The sequence below is a fragment of the Mercenaria mercenaria genome, chromosome 4, assembly GCF_021730395.1.
Source record: "Mercenaria mercenaria strain notata chromosome 4, MADL_Memer_1, whole genome shotgun sequence".
Taxonomy (NCBI): Eukaryota; Metazoa; Mollusca; class Bivalvia; order Venerida; family Veneridae; genus Mercenaria; species Mercenaria mercenaria.
In genome coordinates this window covers 99,932,980-99,951,462 of record NC_069364.1, presented here as the reverse complement: position 1 = coordinate 99,951,462, position 18,483 = coordinate 99,932,980, and the positions used below count along the sequence as shown (strand labels likewise).

Below are 18,483 nucleotides of genomic sequence, written 5' to 3'. Positions count from 1 at the left end.
CTGATATATTTGATAATGTAATATAACAGCTGAGGCAGCTGAGGACTTGACACTGATAAGTTAATATCTATGTAAAAGAAAAAAATTAAAATTTATCTAAAACAAGGAACAATGTTTGATATTCACCTTATGACGATTCGGAATCTACAGAATTAACATTTATGCTTTTGATGGGTAGTCACATCAGATTCTAAATATCGGATGAAACCTGTATCCCATGGTAATAAACAGACTTTTGGATTAAAGGTTTAATTAAAAGCTTAATTAAAAGCTTAATTAAAAGTTTAATTACTATGTGTACCCTAATAATGTACTTACTAATTGAAGATAAGATCAAAGACCAGAGGCTTTGCCTCCGGGGGTTGTAGACCCACCTTTACATTTTTATTAATAAATATAATATAATATAATCTGCCAAAGTTTTGCCAAAGTTCTGCCAAGTGGCAGGAATGTGGCAGTGTCTGCCAAGTTGGCAGAAAAATGGCAGGCTTTTGATTGGTTGAATTTGTGGTTTCCCGCATTATCATTTTTAAAAAATGCACTTGATTTACCTTTGACACAACAGGTACATAAAGGACAAGTATGTGTCTTACAAGTAGGACAAGCTCTCAATACACAATAGAATTGTATTTACTATAGCGTAGTATTTGTTCTCCAGTTAAACTGAAACCTGATCTTTATCTTGATATGCACTGTCAATCAGGAAGTAAATACCTTACGGTGTACTGTATTGATATTTAAGTCAATTTTATTTTAGCTTGTATCTTTGATAAAACCTGTGGTTTTTAAAGTATTTTAAATTGTCCGGCATTGGTCAGTTCGGACCAAAAACTAAATCTTTTTTTGGTTAAACCAAAGGTTTTCATTCGGTTTAACTAAAGATTTAAAAAATTTTTAGGGTATCAAGGGTACTAAGTTAGTATTTTAAGTTTAGGGCAAGGTTAAAGTGCACTTATAGAATAGGGACAAGGGGTCAGGGGGGGTCAAAAACGCTCGCTTCGGTATTTCTAATACTACTAATGACGTTTACGCTTTGCCACGGAACCCGCATATATAAAAAGGTGTTATAACAGCACGCGAGCGTGAGAATCTCTCTGTTAACACACGTTTTCTCTCCTGTTAAAACACCTCTGAAAAGTGACAAAAACAGCAGTTTTATGCTAGAATGTACATATACAATGTGTATATGTTTATATGTATACATATATATATATATATGTATACATATAAAAAGATTATAAAAAATAAAAATAAAATACCATGAGTATGTTTTATTATCAGTTTAATTTGTTCACTTATACTATAACATTCTTTAGAATAATCTCCAGATCATATTTTGCACGCTATGGAACCACAATTTATTTTTGGCCAAAACGTCCTACCCCCAAAAAATGTTCTACATTCAACCAATACACATAGCCATTCTAAAAGTAAGAATTAAAACAGACTAAAATCATTTTTCATATACAGCATGCTGTGATACATTATTTTACATAAGCGCACAATGAGAATGAAATATGTACAGACATTAATGTATGCCCGTCATAGCAAATTTCGTTACACTAGCACCTGTGTTTGCAAATGGAATTTTAATTCCGTGGTTGTGTAGTAATTATTGTAATTCTTTTGTTTTCCTGTTTTTCTGTGTCCACTAAAAAAATCTTATCAGGTAGGGATACCTTAAAATACACCTAAAATTTGAAAGTAACATCTATGTTGTACCACAGAAAAGTAGTCTTGGTTTTTCCCTACTGTCAATTATAAATTATAATTATTACTTTATAAGTGAGAAAGGGGCATAACTCCACCAAAATTTAATTGTTTCTCCTGGTGTAGACTTTGATAGTAAATAACTTATTTTAAGTTTCAAGTCAAAAGCTTTGATAGTAACAGAGATATTTTACTTTATCAAAAACTTTAACCAAAAAATTCTAAATAAAAAAGGGGCATAACTTCACCAAAATTCAAACTAGAGTTATGGGAACTGTTTCTCCTGGTGCAGACTTCGATAGTAAATAACTATTTTAAGTTTCAAGTCAAAAGCTTTGATAGTAACAGAGATATTTGACTTTATCAAAGACTTTAACCAAAAATTCTATGTAAAAAAGGGGCATAACTCCACTAAAATTCAAACAGAGTTATGGGAATTGTTTCATCTGCTGTAGACTTTGATAGTAAATAACTGTTTTAAGTTTTAAGTCAAAAGCTTTGATAGTAACAGAGACATTTAACTTTACCAAAAACTTTAACCAAAAATTCAAAGTCAAAAAAGGGTATAACTCCATCAAAATTCAAATCAGAGTTATGGGGATTGTTTCTCCTGGTGTAGACTTTGACAGTAAATAGGTATTAAAAGGTTCAAGTCAATAGCTTTGGCAGTAACTTTATCAAAAACTTTAACCAACGGCGACGGCGATGTTGACGCCGACACCCATGCTGGGGTGAGTGCAATAGCTCTACTTTTTCTTTGAAAAGTTGAGCTAATAACGTGTCCACAACATAATTATTTTCACAAGTGTGCACAATCATTCTCATTTCAAATTTACCTCAGATGTTAAACAGGAGGTTCTTACAGTTCCGAATTTATTTTTTTTTGTGCTTCAATACGTTTTTTTATTCTTTAGAACTGATAGCAATATTGCAGCAGATGACTTTGCGCATGTGAATTGTAGTGTCTTGTTTATGACGCTTTCTATAAAAGTTTTTATTTGCAATGCAATTATTGAAATGTGTGGGCAAAAATAACATTTTACATCTAGAAAAATACTATAATGGTCTGATGTAGTATGGTATTTCACGCTTTAAAAATTCGCTTTTTGCACTCTTCGGCAAAATGAAATTAATTTTGTAAGCTTGTCAATGCAGCAATCATCTGTCGATTAAATGTCATCTAATATATTTTCCATACCTTGTTGGTGATGTAATTATTGGAGCCAGTGATAGAAAGTCTGGGGTTAAATGAAAGTGATAGACGTTCGGAGGTTAACTGAAACAAGTGAATGCAGTTTAATGTTCTGCAGCTGATCGGAACTTATAAACAAGAGGGCCATGAAGGCCCTGTATCGCTCACCTGACCTAGGAATCATCACATAACATTCTGACCAAGTTTCATTAAGATATGGTCATAAATGTGGCCTCTAGAGTGTTAACTAGCTTTTCCTTTGATTTGACCTGGTGACCTAGTTTTTGACCCTACATGACCCAGATTCAAACTGGACCTTGAGATCATCAAGATTAAAATTCTGACCAAGTTTCATGAAGATAGTCAAAAATGTGGCCTCTATAGTGTTAACAAGCTTTTCCTCTGATTTGAACTGGTGACCTAGTTTTTGACCCCAGATGACCCAATATCAAACTCGTCCAAGATTTTATTGCGGGTAACATTCTGACAAAGTTGCATTAAGACTGGGCCAAAATTGTGACCTCTAAGGTGTTAACAAGCTTATCCTTTGATTTGACCCAGTGACCTAGTTTTTGACCCGACATGACCCAGATTGGAACTTGACCTAAAGATCATCAAGATTAACATTCTGACTAAGTTTCATGAAGATACAGCCATAAATGTGGCCTCTACAGTGTTAACAAGCTTTTCCTTTGATATGACCTAGTGACCTAGTTTTTGACCCCACCTGACCCAGATTTGATCTTGACCTATATATCATCAAGATTAACATTCTGACCAAGTTTCATTAAGATATGGTCATAAAGGTGGCCTCTAGATTGTTAACTAGCTTTTCCTTTGATTTGACCAGGTGACCTAGTTTATGATCCTACATGACCCAGATTCAAACTGGACCTTGAGATCATCAAGATTAACATTCTGACCAAATTTAATGAAGATACAGTCATAAATGTGGCCTCTCCAGTGTTAACAAGCTTTTCCTTTGATCTGACCTAGTGACCTAGCTTTTGACCCCAGATGACCCAATATCAAAATCATCCAAGATTTTATTGAGGGTAAAATTCTGACCAAGTTTCATTAAGATTGGGCCAAAATTGTGACCTCTAGAGTGTTAACAGGCTTTTCCTTTGATTTGACCTGTTGACCTAGTTTTTGATCCCAGATGACCCAATATCGAATTCATTCAAGATTTTATTGAGGGTAACATTCTGACCAAGTTTCATTAAGATTGGGCCAAAATTGTGACCCCTAGAGTGTTAACAGTCAAATTGTTGAAGACGACGGACGGACAACTGACGGACAACGACGGACACAGGGGGATCACAAAAGCTCACCTTGAGCACTTCGTGCCCAGGTGAGCTAAAAACCAGAAATGTGTCCATGGGACACAGATGCCCCCACTACATGACAAAGGACACAAATTTTTTCCTAGGTCAGGGCCCATAACTTCTACAATACTGAATGAATCTGGATGTGAAACCCCAGGTGCACATATGCACATGCTGACCAACATTCCTGTACACTTTGGTGACTCTAGGTCAAATACTTTTGGAGCTACGTGTGACACAACATTAAAATGACCAATTTTTAACTAAGTCAGGGGCCATAACTCCTACATGACTGAATCAATCCGGACACGAAACCCCAGGTGCACAACTGCACATGCTGACCAACGTTCATGTAAACTCTGGTGACTCTAGGTCAAATACTTTTGGAGCTAGGCGCGACACAACATCAAAATGACCAATTTTTAACTAAGTCAGGGGCCATAACTCCTACACAACTGAATGAATCCAGATGCGAAACCCCAGGTGCACAACTGCACATGCTGACCAACATTCCTGTAAACTTTGGTGACTCTAGGTCAAATACTTTTGGAGCTACGTGTGACACAACATTAAAATGACCAATTTTTTACTGAGTCAGGGGCCATAACTCCTACAGGACTGAATGAATCCGGATGCGAAACCCCAGGTGCACAACTACACATGCTGACCAACATTCCTGTAAAGTTTTGTGACTCTACGTCAAATACTTTTGGAGCTAGGCGTGACACAACACTAAAATGACCAATTTTTACGAAGTCAGGGGCCATAACTCCTAAATGACTGAATCAATCCAGACAGGAAACCCCAGGTGCACAACTACACATGCTGACCAACATTCCTGTAAAGTTTTGTGACTCTAGGTCAAATACTTTTGGAGCTAGGCGCGACACAACATTCTCGGAAGGACGGAGGGACAAGGGCAAATCTATATGCCCTCCCCCCAAAAGTGGGGGCATGAAAAATATTCTGCTAAGTGGGCCAATAAAAAAATTCAGAGTGCAGTGTTTTTCGTAGGTCGGTCGGGCAACAGCAAACAAACCAAATTTTAATTTTGGCCTACAAGTATCTCTACTTTTAGCTCCAGTGGTAGTAGAAAATGATACTCTAAAACCATTGATAATGGACATCATGTTAGCTACACTAATTGTTGAAGCTCACCCTAAAATTTTGATGTACCAGGGTACTACATACCTTTAAAATTCCAATAAATGGCACAAAATTTGCTCTCTGTAAACCGTTTTTGTACAAATCTGAAATCAATAAAGCATACTGTGAACTTAATTTAAGTTAATTTTCATGGATTTTCTCCAAATATTTAAATCCTAAAGAACTTATTCCCATTTATCTTGTCTTTCAGATAGAAAATCAAGTCTCCATGAAAACAATGAACGGATTTGAACAAAGTTATATGAGCCGTGCCATGAGAAAATCAACATAGTGGGTTTGCGACCAGCATGGATCCAGACCAGCCTGCGCATCCGCGCAGTCTGGTCAGGCTCCATGCTGTTCGCTTTTAAAGCCTATTGGAATTGGAGAAACTGTTAGCGAACAGCATGGATCCTGACCAGACTGCGCGGATGCGCAGGCTGGTCTGGATCCATGCTGGTCGCACACCCACTACGTTGGTTTTCCCATGGCACGGCTCATATATTGATTCCTTTATTACAATACCTCTCAAAGGTAAAACTCCTCAAACTGTTCTTTATAAAGCATTAAAAACTTCTTGCTTTACAGATGGTAGAAACTTCATCCTGCTAATATTTCAAACCTCACAAAACCCATCATTTGATTTAACAAAGAGTTGTCGGAGGACAGCAGTGCTTGATTATTTAACAGCCTTGTCAATTGAATGAATATAAAAGTCGCAAAAAGGGGCATAATTTTGTAAAATGCCAAGAAGAGTTACACAACCTGTGCACTGCATGTCAGATCATAACAGCGAACAAGTGTGTCAAGTTTCAATCCATTCCCATAAGTGGGTACTGAGATACTAGCTTACTAACAAAAACTTAACCAAAAATTTCCAAGTCGAAAAAGGGGCATAATTTTGTGAAAAAGCAAAATAAAGTTATGGAACCTGTGCAATGTAAGTCAGTATATCACAGTGAATAAGTGTGTGAAGTTTCAATCCACTCCCACAGGTGGTTACTGAGGTACATGCTTACATACAAAAACTTCACCAAATAGGGACCTCAGCATGGACATGGATGCAAATGCCGATGCATAGGCGAGTCCAATCACTCTACTTATTCTTTGAACTAGAAATATATATGAATTTTCATGACTTTCTATTAACTAGAATGTCTCTGTAGGGCACAGGTAGTGCCCCCACTGGTACATTTGTCACAAATAAGGGACAATAATTCAAATGTTGGCAGTCTTTAAGGGGGTATAGCATCAACAAACATTTTATATAAAGGATTCATTATTCTAGGCCATATACTTTTTGAGCTATGAGCATCACAAACAAAAATCCACTATTTTGGATATTCGAAGGGCCATAACTCTGTAATAAGTGCTATGATTTCTCAAGAAGAATGCCAAGTGTGCAAGGTCACATCATGATAAAGACTCATGCAAGGTTTCATGAATTTACATGACAGTACTTTTTGAGCTAGGCATGTCTATTTCAGGGGCCATAACTCTGAAAATAGGGGGTGGACCCAAATGAAAACTAGAAATGTGTCCATGGGACACAGATGCCCCCACTACATGACATTAAAATGACAATTTTTTCCCAGGTCAGGGGCCGTAACTCCTACAATACTGAATGAATCCGGACGCAAAACCCTAGGTGCACAACTGCACATGCTGACCAACATTCCTGTAAACTTTGGTGACTCTAGGTCAAATACTTTTGGAGCTACGCACAACACAACATTAAAATGACAAATTTTTAACTATGTCAGGGGCCATAACTCCTACAAGACTGAATGAATCCGGACGCAAAACCCCAGGTGCACAACTGCACATGCTGACCAACATTCCTGTAAACTTTGGTGACTCTAGGTCAAATACTTTTGGAGCTACGCACGACACAACATTAAAATGACCAATTTTTAACTAAGTCAGGGGCTATAACTCCTACAAGACTGAATGAATCCGGACGTGAAACCCCAGGTGCACAACTGCACATGCTGACCAACATTCCTGTAAACTTTGGTGACTCTAGGTCAAATACTTTTGGAGCTATGCACGACACAACATTAAAATGACCAATTTTTTACTAAGTCAGGGGCCATAACTCCTATGTGACTGGATGAATCCGGACGCGAAACCACAGGTGCACAACTACACATGCTGACCAACATTCCTGTAAAGTTTTGTGACTCTAAGTCATATACTTTTGGAGCTAGGCGTGACACAACACTAAAATGACCAATTTTTACCAAGTCATGGGCCATAACTTCTACATGACTGAATGAATCCGGACGCGAAACAACAGGTGCACAACTGCACATGCTGACCAGCATTCCTGTAAAGTTTTGTGACTCTACATCAAATACTTTTGGAGCTAGACGCGACACAACATTCTCGGAAGGACGGACGGACAGACGGATGTCCGTTCCTACATATGGATACTTATGTGGCTACTCTTTTGTTCTCTCTATTGTTCTTTTAGCCACGTAAGAGAAAAATAGCCACACAAAAGCCTTACGGAATGAATGACATCAAAGAAAAAGTACAGTTACCTATTGTTCCTATAGCCACCCAAGTATGCAAATGTGAGCTCGGAAGGACGGACGGACAAGGGCAAATCTATATGCCCCCCACCAAAGTGGGGGCATAAATAGGAGGTGCGCAAGTTCATATCATGATTAAGACTCATGCAAGGTTTCATGAATCTGTATCAAATACTTTTTGAGCTAGGTGTGTCACAAAGTGAAAATGTGCATTATTGACTATTTCAGGTGCAATTACTCTGGAAACAGGGGGCAGAGGCAGTCAAAAAATAGGAGGTGCATAAGTTTATATCATGATAAAGACTCATGCAAGGTTTAATCAATTTATATGAAACACTTTTTGAGTAAGGCATGTCACAAGGTGAAAATGAGCATTATTTACTATTTCTGGGGCCATAACTCTGAAAATAGGGGGCGGACCCAAATGAAAAATAGGAGGTGCACAAGTTCATATCATGATTAAGACTCATGCAAGGTTCCATGAATCTGCATTAAATACTTTTTGAACTAGGTGTGTCACGAAGTGAAAATGTGCATTATTGACTATTTCAGGGACGATAACTCTGGAAATAGGGGGCAGAGGCATAAAAAAATAGGAGGTGCATAAGTTCATATCATGATAAAGACTCATGCAAGGTTTAATCAATTTATATGAAATACTTTTTGAGCTTTGAGCTAGGCACGTCACAAGGTGAAAATGTGCAATTTTGACTATTTCATGGGTCATTACTCTGGAAATAGGGAGCGGAACCAGACGAAAACTAGAACTATCACTAAAGGTGATGAATGTACCCCCCGCATGCACTGACACAGTACATTGCAATTTGACGCACACAAGATTGCATAATTATGTGGACTGTATGTATATAGACTGTATGTATACAGTATAGTAACAAAAAACAAAGTTCCATAACTATGCAGAATATTTCTCTAAAAGAATGTAACATGCACCATGCACAACTAGGGTTGGTACTGATCACTTGTGTGAAGTTTCATTAAATTGTGTGCAAGGGTTTGGTAGATTAGGCACGCACAAGATTGCATATGCAGACTGTATGTACATAGTATGTTAACAAGAAACAAAGTCCCATAACTCTGCAATTTTTGTCGCTGAAAGAACCTAACATGCCCCATGCACAACTACTGTTGTTACTGATCACTTGTGTGAAGTTTCATTAAATTGTGTCAAGGGGATGAGGAGAGATGGTGCGCACAAGATTGTGTCTATGTATATAGTATAGTAACAAAAAAACAAAGTCCCATAACTCTGCAAATTTTTTTTCTGAAAGAACCTAACATGCCCCATGCACAACTACTGTTGTTACTGATCACTTGTGTGAAGTTTCATTAAATTGTGTCAAGGGGATGAGGAGAGATGGTGCACACAAGATTGTGTCTATGTATAAAGTATAGTAACGAAAAAACAAAGTCCCATAACTCTGCAAATTTTTTTTCTAAAAGAACCTAACATGCCCCATGCACAACTACTGTTGGTACTGATCACTTGTGTGAAGTTTCATTAAATTCTGTGAAGGGGATAAGGAGAGATGGTGCGCACAAGAATGCATCTACGGACAGACAGACAGACGGACAGACAGACAGACAACCTGAAACCAGTATACACCCCCCTTACAACTTTGTTGTCAGGGGTACAAATATGAGGTAGTTTTTGAATTTCTGTTTTCTTTCTTTTCTTTACATTTTTTCTTCAAGAAAATCAAATAGGGGATTTTGTTGCTATTTTTGTACAGGGAACCACTTTTTCATTTTGACATTTTTAAACCAAGAAGGTTCTGACTAAGGGTATTTTGGAGTACACTCATCTGTCACTTATTATTATGACAATTTTCTTTTAATTCCTTATATATTAGTAACAAAGTTATAATGTTCCAAGTTAAAGCAACCGTGTCATGAATAATAGAATATATATTCTGCTTACCATCCGGAGCTCTGTTTGAGGTTGCTACGACAACTACACCATTGTTTAACAGTTCTGTGAACAGTCGCTTCAGTATCATGGCATCGGCTATATCTGTTACCTGCATTAAATCAAGAATATATATATATCTATCTTCAATGACCTACTATAATTTTTCTAGGTTTAATGGGGCAGACCTTTATACTTCATGAAAGTATCCTCTATTAACAAATATGACATATATCTAAGATAAATCTGGAGATAAAATCTAGGCTCAGTTTGAAAAAGGCAGGCAAAATTCCCACTTTGATTTCTTAAATAAAAACTTTAAAATCAAATGAATATCAACATTTACTTAACAAGAGCTGTCCATAAAACACGCTCCACTTCTCTCAGTGCTTGACTCTGAATTAGAGCTTTGCCAGTAAAAACTTTAAAAAATTTTAACCTAAAATTCTAAGTTAAAAAGGGGCATAGCTCTGTCAAAGTTCAAACCAGAGTTATTGGAATTGTTTCTCCTGGTGTATATTTTGATAGTAAATAACTATTTTAAGTTTCAAGTCAAAAGCTTTGATAGTAACAGAGATATTTGACTTTATCAAAAACTTTAACCAAAAATTCTAAGTAAAAAAGGGGCATAACTCCATCAAAATTCAAATCAAAGTTATGGGTATTGTTTCTCCTGGTGTAAACTTTGATAGTTAATAATTATTTTAAGTTTCAAGTCAAAAGTTTTGATAGTTACAGATATTTTTGACTTAATCAAAAACCATTAACCAAAAATTTCTAGTTAAAAAGGGGCATAACTCTGTCAAAATTCAAACCAGAGTTATGGGGATTGTTTTTCCTGGTAGACATTAATTGTAAATAACTATTTAGGTCTCAACTTGGTGCAGACTGTGATAGTAAAAAACCATTTTAAGTTTCAAGTCAATAGCTTTGATAGTGACAGAGATATGACTTTATCAAAAACTTTAACCAATGGCAATGGCGATGCCAATGCCGGGATGAGTGCAATAGCTCTACTTTTTCTTTGAAAAGTCATGCTAAAAATAATTATAAACATTATGGACATTCTCATACAAGAAAACTGACATACAAGCTGTATGACAGTGTCAACAGCATGAATCATAGTTTCAGGTAAGCTGAAAAAAGGAGTGAATTATGTATTATAAGGAGAAATCGTAAATATCTACTGAAATTGAAAGCAACAGAAAATTAAATTGAACAATTAAATAAAAGTTAATTGTCATCACAAGTCAAATTCATTTGACTCCGATCAAAGAAAATACTTCCAGCACCTTGATCATGACTGCAAAAATACATGATTATATCCTAGCTGTATTAAGCACAGACGTATAAAGCATTCTGGATAAATGTATGAAAATTCCTTAATTTACATAAAATTTATACAAACGACAAAAGGTTCATATTTTTAAAGCTAGGTTACAGCAGGGAAGCCATGCATACCAGCAATGATTTCTGCAGTTTGCAACAGCAGCAGGAGTGTAAGGCAAAACCACTCCCACTGGTTTTTGATAAAGCAGGCATACCCCTTTCCTTGATTCTACAAGTAGGACAAACCCTCTTTGAAAACTCCAAGGTAGAAAACCCCTCCCCGTTAACAGCATAAGAAACCATAATTTTGAGCAGGTAGGATAAAACTCCTCTTGTATGTGCTATTAAAATTTGCAACAGATCTTTCTTTCTGCCTGAATCATTAGCATGTGGGGTTTCATCTACCTTGAAATGTTAATGGAGTGGCTCTGTTTAACTTGTTTAACAGTGGGAGAAGTTTTGTCAGCTTAATCATAAAGCAGTAGGAGAAAGTCTTGTCCAGAAGTGGGTTTTTTGGGCTCCAGCAGCAAAAGCACATCCACAGACAGTTAATCTTACCTTTTTCTATATCTATTTCTGAAAGTGGGTGTTTCACACATTTATTCTACTAATTTGTTGCTCTGAAAGCAGGACAAATTTACCATTATACAAATGATAAGCTCATTTATCAGCTCAGAGGAGACAGTGCACCCAGCTATTTCAATGCTGGATAGTGAAATAGGACATATCTGTGGAAACTGGAGCTATCACTTGAGAGATTAATACCCCTGCAACACTGCTTTGTATAATAATTAATAATTGGACATGGAAATCCAACAATATTCCAATATTCATGTTGTTTATTTGTATATGGTGGACGGATAGCTCAGTGGTTAGCACACTGGCCTTCCAATCCCAAGGTTGGGGGTTCGATTCCCGGGAGCTACTCGGGAATTTTCAGAAACGCTTTTCAGTGTTTCCCACCCAACTAGAGGTGTACTGGTCAGGAACCCAGGCAATCCTTGCGTGTATCAGTGCTATACACTGGGCACGTTAAAGAACCAGGTTGTCTATTCGCAACGAGCTAGGCTAAGTTTGCCGGACAAGCCTGTATCTGATTTCTGATCTCTCTGTCGTGAGGGCTTTGTCTCACTGTCCCTCTGGTCAGATCACTCTGTGTCTGTACTAGTAGAGGATGAATTATGCGCCCTGTGTGGCTGCATTTGAACTATGTAAAGTGCCTTTGAACATGAAATTGATCATGAAAAGGGCGCTATATAAATCTGGTATAATAATAATAATAATACCAAGTTTTGTTGCGTTGCATGGAAACTGGAGAAGAAGCGCTGGTAAGACTGTATTTGTAATATTCTAAAGTTCAAAATAAGAGGCATATATCAACAGAGAAGAGGGTCATGATGATCATGACCCTGGATCACTCACCTGAGTAATATGAGCTATCTGTTTCAAATGTCAAACTGATGTTAAAACAAAATACAAAGGTGGGGAAGGGGTAGTAAACAACCAACACTGGGATAGGTTAAGACAATTTTAATTATGGATGAACCGGTTTTGGTCTTATCAAGACCTTCTTCAGCACTAAATGATTAAAATTTTAGACACTTAATATACAAAATGTGCAACACATTTTGGCGTATGTTACTATTTATAGAACAGAGTCAGACGAGACTATTGGCACCATGTTTGGTGTTAAAATATTAAGAAAGTAAGTCAGTAGGTCACATTTATGGTCACTGAAAGTCAGTGTTAAGATCGGTGTGCAAAACTGTATATGTCATCCAGATTTCAAGGTTGTATCTTAAAAAACAAGAAAGTAGGTCAGTAGGTCAAGGTCAGTCAAGTGACCCCTAATTACTTGGGGTCATCAGGTAATTATAATTATTAAACAGTTGGAACTTTCAGACAAGAAGATTTTCAAAAGTTTTTTCCTATGTATGTCTATGTAAAACTTGGGACCCCTAGGGCAGGGCCTCTTTTCATCCCAGGAACATAATTTGAACAATTTTGGTAGAGGAACACTAGGCTATGCAACATACTAAATATCAAAAGCCTAGGCATTGCAGTTTCAGGCAAGAGGATTTTTAAATATCAAATGCCTAGGCCGTACAGTTTCAGGCAAGAGGATTTTTGAATTTCTTTTCTACATAAGTCTATGTAAAACTTGGGACCCACCGGGTGGGGCCTCTTTTTAACCAGGAGCATTTTTCGAATAATGTCGGTAGGCAATGCAACATACCAAGTATCCAAAGCCTAGGTCTTGCAGTTTCAGTAAAAGAAGATTTTTAAAGTTTTTTCCAATATAAGTCTATGTAAAACTTGGGACCCCCGGCTACTTACCAAAAATCAAAGGCCTAAGTCCTGGAGTTTCAGACAAGAAGATTTTTAAAGTTATTTCCAATGTACCGGTAAGTCTATGTAAAACATGGGACCACCAACATGCCAAATACTGAGGCTCTACGCCTTGTGGTCTTGGACAAGAAGATCTTTTAAGTTTTCCCTTTTGGATGCCATGGCAACCAGAGTTCTGTGTGGAATTCAATTTTTTTCTAAATTTGAAAGGGGGCCACTAAAGAGGATCACTCCTGCGAAATTTGGTTTAAATCTGCCCAGTGATTTTGAAGAAGATTTTTTTGAAATTGTTGACAGACCGACGACAGACTATTGACGATGCATGACGGATATTGAGCGGTCACAAAAGCTCACCATGAGCCTTTGGCTCAGGAGAGCTAAAAATATACAGTCATGAAAGATCTGATGTTATTCCCATGTCCAATTCAGAAAAGCAGCCTAAAATTTTGTCTTATGTTAATAAGAAACAGCCTCATGTTAAACTTTAGGTTTATATTAGTATGAAAGCTTCCTTTTTGGGTGATGTCACTAAGGAAGCAGCCTTTCAGGCTAATGTTAGTAGGGAAATAACCTCATATCCATATTAATATTAAGGCATATAAGGAAAGTGCCTAATCTGGGACAATGCTAATAGAGAAGCAGTCTTATTTAGAACAATGTTAGAAGGGAAGCAGCCTTATCTAGGAAATGTTTGTAGGGAAGCAACCTTATTTAGAACAATGTTAGTAGGGAAGCAGCCTTATTTAGAACAATGAGAGTAGGGAAGCAGCCTTATTTAGGAAATGTTAGTAGGGAAGCAACCTTATTTAGAACTATGTTAGCAGGGAAGCAGCCTTATTTAGGACAATGTTAGTAGGGAAGCAGCCTTATCTAGAACAATGTTAGTTGGGAAGCAGCCTTATTTAGGACAATGTTAGTAAGGAAGCAGCCTTATCTAGGAAATGTTAGTAGGGAATCAATCTTATTTAGAACAATGTTAGTAGGGAAGCAGCCTTGTTTAGGACAATGTTAGTAGGGAAGCAGCCATAATTTGGCTGGCTACTGTAAGGAAACAGATCTATGGGAAGTAGTCAATTCATGCTACTCTTAGTGGGTAAATCTGAAATATTGCACAATACAAAATGTCATGAATTTGCCGCGACATCACATCATGCGAATATATATGTGACGTTGATGTCATGTCCCGTTTATATTCGTTGTTCCAGTTTCAACCTTTCAATCACATATAAACAGGACGTGACATCAATGTAACATGATATATTCGCATAAAACACAAGACGCCAGATGACGTGATGAGACGTCATGGCAAATTCATGACACAAACCTACCTGAAATTCATCGAAGCAGAGCAACCAGGTACTATCACTGATACTCTGTGCAACTGGAGGTATGGGGTCATATGAGTGCAACTTCTTCACATTCACTTCACGAGGTAAAGACTGTTTCCACGAATGAATTCCTTAAATCAAAATTCTGATACTGTGAAAACATTTGTTTTTGTGTGTGCAAGATTTTGTGGTTATGGCCAAAAATGACTGTTTCGTAGCGATACACATTTGTGGATTTCAACTTTTGAACATAAAATGAATGGGAATTTTACCATACACACCTTTTCTGTTGGGATTTAATTCCATGGACTGACCTAACAAAGAAGTGTGTAAAAGCTTTCCTACAGTATTAATAATGTCTCAGTAGTTCACTGTTAATTTCATCAAAACTTTCTGAGATATAATCAAACCAGCAATGAATTTCATATTATATCAATCATCTTAAAGTTACAGATATTTTCTAAATACCCAGAACTAAATGACAATTGTTAGCATCAAAAATACATCAAGCAAATTAAATTTTATCATTATCATTACAGCAATAACAGACACAAAGTTTGGTAAAACATAAAACACTCTACATTTACAAGAACTATTCTTACTGGACAATTCTTCAGAGCTGTTTTTAAGTGTTTAATATCACAAAGACCCAAATATATGTCATATCGAGGGTTCAACGCAATAAGGGCGTATCTACATATAATTATTATATGAAGATACGCCCTTATTGCATTGAACCCTCGATATGGCAACTTGTCTTGGTGGAGGCACACCCCAGGTGGACCTCCAGGCACAGGCTGGCACCTTGGTAGAACCACCGTCCTTCAGCAGGGTGACTTTCTCACATAAAGAATCTAACATCTCAAGCAAGATCTCAAAACCAAAGCAATGCGGGACAAGTGACTTAGACGTCCACCTGGCCACTGTGGTCCCCCTTACCTCATAAAAGATACTTACTTTGATGTACATCTAACATAAACTTGTGAAAATGCACCCTCTGTTTCTTCTCCACCTGACACTGGTCATGGAACAGGTCCATCAACATAGTTTTACCACAACCTGAAATCCATCAAGTTCATAGTTTTACCATAATCGTAAATCTATCAACATGGTCTTACCACAATCTTACAATCATCAACATGGTTTTACCGCAATCTTAAATCCATAAATTTTATTTTACCACAACCTAAAATCCATCAACATAGTTTTACAACAATCTAGAATCCATCAACATGTTTTTACCACAATCTTAAATCCAACATTAAAACCAACAACCTTAAATCCATCAACATAGGTTTACCACAATTTCAAATCTAAAATCCATCAACATAGTTTTACCAACACCTAGTGTAAATAGGAACTTGCCTCAAGAATTAAATGTCGAAATGTAATAATTTTCAAAACATAAAACAAGAGGGCCATGATGGCCCTATATATCGCTCACCAGAGTTGATCTGGCCTACTGACCTAGTTTTTGACCCCACATGACTTAGAGTTGAACTTGACCTAAAGATAATCAAGACAAACATTCTGACTAAATTTCATGAAGATTTGGTTACAACTGTGGCCTCTAGAGTGTTCACAAGCTTTTCCTTTGATCTGACTGGTGACCTAGTTTTTGACCCCACATGACCCAGAGTTGAACTTGACCTATAGATTATCAAAACAAACATTCTGACTAATTCTCAAGAGTTTCAAACTTGAATCGTGGTCTCTAGAGTACTGAAAAGATTTTCCTTTGATCTGGCCTAGTGACCTAGTTTTTGACCCCACATGACCCAGATTCAAACTTGACCTAGAAATGATTAAGACAAACATTCTGACCCAGTATCATAAAGACTGAGTCACAAATGTGGCCTCTAAAGTGTTCACAAGCTTTTCCTTTGATCTGACCAGGTGACCTAGTTTTTAATCCAACATGTCCCAGTTTCGAACTTGACCTAGAGATCATCAAGACTAACATTCTGACCAAGTTTCATAAAGATTGGGTCACAAATGTGGTCTCTAGAGTGTTTGCAAGCTATTCCATTGATCTAACCTACTGACCTATTTTTAGACCCAGTTTCAAACTTGACCTAGAGATCATCAATACTAATATTCTGATAAAGTTTCATAAAGACTGGGTCACAAATGTGGTCTCTAGTGTTCACAAGCTATTCCTTTGATCTGATTTACTGACCTAGTTTTTGACCCCCACATTACCCAGTTTCAAATCTGACCTAGAGATCATCAAGACAAACATTCAGACCAAGTTTCATAAAGATTAGATCACAAATGTGGTCTCTAGAGTGTTCACAAGCTTTTCCTTTGATCTGACCTACTGACCTAGTTTTTGACCCCACATAACCCAGTTTTCAACTTGACCTAAAGATCATCAAGACTAACATTCTGAACAAGTTTCATAAAGATTGGGTCAAAAATGTAGTCTCTAGAGTGTTCACAAGCTTTTCCTTTGATCTGACCAGGGGACCTAGTTTTTGACCCCACATAACCCAGTTTTCAACTTGACCTAAAGATCATCAGGACTAACATTCTGACCAAGTTTCATAAAGACTGGGTCAAAAATGTGGTCTCTAAAGTGTTCACAAGCTCTTTCTTTGATCTGACCTACTGACCTAGTTTTTAACCCCACATGACCCAGTTTCGAACTGACCTAGAGATCATCAAGACTAACATTCTGACCAAGTTTCATAAAGATTGGGTCACAAATGTGGCCTCTAGAGTGTTCACAAGGCAAAATGTTGACGCATGACTCACGACTGACGATGCACGCCGGACAATGACCGGTCACAATAGCTCACCTTGAGCACTTTGTGTTCTGGTGAGCTAAAAATCTGTGGAATGATTAGAATCATAAATCAATATCAAAATAAACAGTACATTCAAACCAGCCTTACACAGCCTGCAATGGGAGTGACAAAATCTGGCTGCGTACTTGGCAAGTGGCTACTTAAGACAGTCGAAATTGTGTGTATATATATGTATATAGTATAGTAACAAAAAACAAAGTCCTGTAACTCTGCAATTTTTTTTTCTGAAAGAACCTAACATGCCCCATGCACAACTACTGTTGATACTGATCACTTGTGTGAAGTTTTATTAAATTGTGTCAAGAGGATGAGGAGAGATGGAGCGCACAAGATTGTGTCTACGGACAGATGGACAGACAGACAGATGAACGGACAGACAGACAACCTGAAACCAGTATACCCCCCCCTTACAACTTTGTTTACAATTACTAACAAACAAAACTACAAAGTACATTCTAAACTTTGAAAATTTTATGTACCGGTACATCTGGTAGTGTGCTCCTTTAAACAGTCATTGGGTCTTAATAAATTAAGTTGTAAGAACGCCTTCCACATCAATGTGACACTAATTCCCAATATGACCTAGGCAGGCAAAGTCCCACTCCAGTTTTAACTTTTTTCACAATACATACACAACTAACATCTGAATTGGAGTTGTTTAACATGTTCATTATTCAATTCTCTTCAATTTTTTTCAGAACTTACAATCAAATATGAATGCAGGAATTTGTTTTTACTATCTGAAGAGGTAGGGATACAGCATTTTTATTCAATGCCATTGTACAGATGTAAACCATACATGTATGGTTCTTAGGATAAATCTTTTT

General features: G+C 37.1%; 1 protein-coding gene across 1 annotated transcript in view; it reads right to left on the bottom strand.

The window, feature by feature from the left end:
* The window catches only part of LOC123552535 (AFG1-like ATPase), a 91,131-nt gene that overhangs the window by 65,787 nt on the left and 6,861 nt on the right, over positions 1–18,483 (bottom strand). The window contains exons 4-7 of the mRNA XM_045342256.2: positions 15,804–15,905; positions 14,847–14,977; positions 9,853–9,952; positions 5,422–5,480 (exon numbers count right to left, since the gene is read on the bottom strand). Coding sequence (XP_045198191.1) covers positions 5,422–5,480; positions 9,853–9,952; positions 14,847–14,977; positions 15,804–15,905 — 392 coding nt within the window. The remainder of the gene's footprint in view (positions 1–5,421; positions 5,481–9,852; positions 9,953–14,846; positions 14,978–15,803; positions 15,906–18,483) is intronic.